General features: G+C 47.2%; 1 protein-coding gene across 2 annotated transcripts in view; it reads left to right on the forward strand.

Moving 5' to 3' along the window:
* The window catches only part of jp (junctophilin), a 405777-nt gene that overhangs the window by 414 nt on the left and 402863 nt on the right, over nucleotides 1-2500 (forward strand). For both annotated transcript variants that reach the window (XM_070087447.1, XM_070087448.1), the window contains exon 1: nucleotides 1-382. This exon is cut by the window's left edge and continues 414 nt beyond it. In XM_070087447.1, the coding sequence (XP_069943548.1) occupies nucleotides 177-382 (206 nt within the window). In that variant the 5' untranslated portion in view covers nucleotides 1-176. The remainder of the gene's footprint in view (nucleotides 383-2500) is intronic.

A 2500-nucleotide genomic window follows, 5' to 3' on the forward strand; every position in this document is an offset into this window, starting at 1 on the left:
CAGCGGGCGGTGGGGGCAGCCGCAGCAGCCGTGACCAACCCAGTGATATCAGTTCCTCCAGTTGTGTTATAACGTGACATCCTTCGTTAGGAGAGGCGGCGCCACGTGGAGCACGCCCTGCACGCCCACGCCCACGCCCGTGGCTGCCAGCAGCTGCAGCAGGGGCGGCCCCCACCATGGCCTCCACCGGCCAGGCCAGCGGCACTAACAAGACTGTCAACGGTGGCCGCTTTGATTTTGATGACGGAGGAACCTATTGTGGCGGCTGGGAGGACGGCAAAGCCCACGGTCACGGCGTGTGTACTGGACCCAAGGGTCAGGGAGAGTACTCTGGATCTTGGCATTATGGATTCGAAGTCAGCGGCATCTACACTTGGCCAAGGTAGGTCCCAGACCACTGCTCTACGCAACATATGGCACTAAAACGAGTTCTGAGATCATCGTACCTTCTCTCGTTATAGCGTGTCGTCTGTACCTGTCGTCAACTTTGGTCTGAATTTAACTAATCCAAAAACATATGTGAGCCAGTGATGGAATTTCATGTGCAGGGGAATAGCTTCCCTGATTAAACAATCAATGATCAGGAACTAGTAACTTTGGCAGCTGTGAACGATCAATCATAACAAAAGGAACGAAAGTTTAACTTGGGCAACTCGACTGATGACTCATACCCCAATGGCGACCCTGTGCAAGAAAGTAAAGAGTTTTGCAAGAGTGTTGGCTGTAGACAGTGTGCATGACGAGTGCGGGTCATGCAACACTGGTGGTGGTGGTGGTGGTGACACCCCTCCTTCAACCTTAGTGTAGGCACCAGTTTGGCTTCTGTATGGTCGCTAAACTCTCCACCTCCGGTTCCTTCGCGTGTCCTAAGAATAGGTCTTGAGTCACGTGTTGATTATATTAGGAGGCATGGACGTCCTCTACTCTGATTACACACTACGGGAAACAGTAGCCTGTGAAGCATGTTTCCTGGCGGTATGTATCAAGAGCCTCGATTCATCTCTGTAGTCGGCTTTTCTCTCCTAATTCACACGTCGAGATAGGTATTTTAGGAGAGCCAGCGTAGTAGTTCAGGTTTCCTTGCGGAGAAAAATTAGTTATTGGATCGTTTTGGTGTCTGTTTTTCCCACGGTTTTTCCTATAGAATATACAGCTCAAGAGCTTCGCTTAACACGCTGAGATGTATGCTGCAGAACATTTGGCACAACGATCTATGTGCTACAGAATCTTTAATATATTGTATATTCTGTAAAACACCTGATACACTAACATGAACACTGTAGAGCACTTGATGCACAGATGTGAATACTGGAAAATGCTTGACCCAACCAGCACCAGGAGTTACATACAGCAAGTAGAAGGCCGGGTTACACTTTGAGTAAATACGAAATAATAAATGGAATGCAGATAGTTTTCAGTATTTACTCTGGACAACAGTGCTCAGCACAGATGTGCACACGTGTACATTTCTCTCAGGAGGAAAGTATCGACGGGTGGGCGCTAGAGGGGAAGTGTTAGTGTTACTGCTGCTTGTCCCACTCGGACACACAATCGATGTCATTCTTTGTCCAGCACTGCCTTCAACCTCAAGTGTGTTTTGACGTCAGCTCACCTTCACCATATCTTCTGATCTTCCCTCCACGGAACCTCTTCCGTGAAATCTTTCAATACGTTTGTTACCGAGAGACCTCTAACTCACCGTCTCTCGCTGAAAGTATCTGCATGCACTGCACCCCTCTGCTCATTTCAGAAGATGTTGCGTCTTGTAGGATATTGGCTCAGGGTACATGTATTGAAGAGTTAACTTTATCTAAGTTAACTGAATCTAAGTTCGAGAGTTGGGATACGTGGCGTTCAAGATCTGTGGGTAGTGAATGCCTCTCAGAAAGTTCTATGTACCGAAGGAATTACAGGATTATTTACCAAAGGAGGGTCGACAGGATATATGGCTCGTCTATTCTCCAAATGAGCCGGATATCCAGATGACGGTAGGTGCCACTGGCCTAACCCCTAGGTGAGCCAGAAGGTGGCGTGTGGAACTTTGATACAACGCTGCACTCCTTGACCCACTTTTCATTTACCCTGGCATGTAATTATTCTCCCCAAACTGTAATTTTCAGTTTAGTTTCATGTGGGGAAAGCTAGATTTGTACTTCTCCTTGACACAGTTTCTCTCCGAAGGCCTCACATAGCAGGTGTTTACCATCACTTCCACGACATAGTTGGTGTTAGAAGCGCAAGGGGTAAGCTACTAAGGACTAACTGTCGAGATAGTGTTGAAACTAGACGGCATTTTGGTTTATCTTGTACCGTTATTAGCCTCATACGCTCTGCTTTTCTTGAATTCCTTTACAGCAGTCTTAGGAACTGAATACTTTCCATTGCCACATATTGTTTTGCATCAGGGTTGCTGCTTCCTTGAACCTTCATCAAGAAGTCTGTCTAACTCCTGTGATACCGGCAACGAAATACCCCAGGAATGTTGAAGGCTCTTTCAATT

The sequence above is a fragment of the Cherax quadricarinatus genome, chromosome 22, assembly GCF_038502225.1.
Source record: "Cherax quadricarinatus isolate ZL_2023a chromosome 22, ASM3850222v1, whole genome shotgun sequence".
NCBI classification, from domain to species: Eukaryota; Metazoa; Arthropoda; class Malacostraca; order Decapoda; family Parastacidae; genus Cherax; species Cherax quadricarinatus.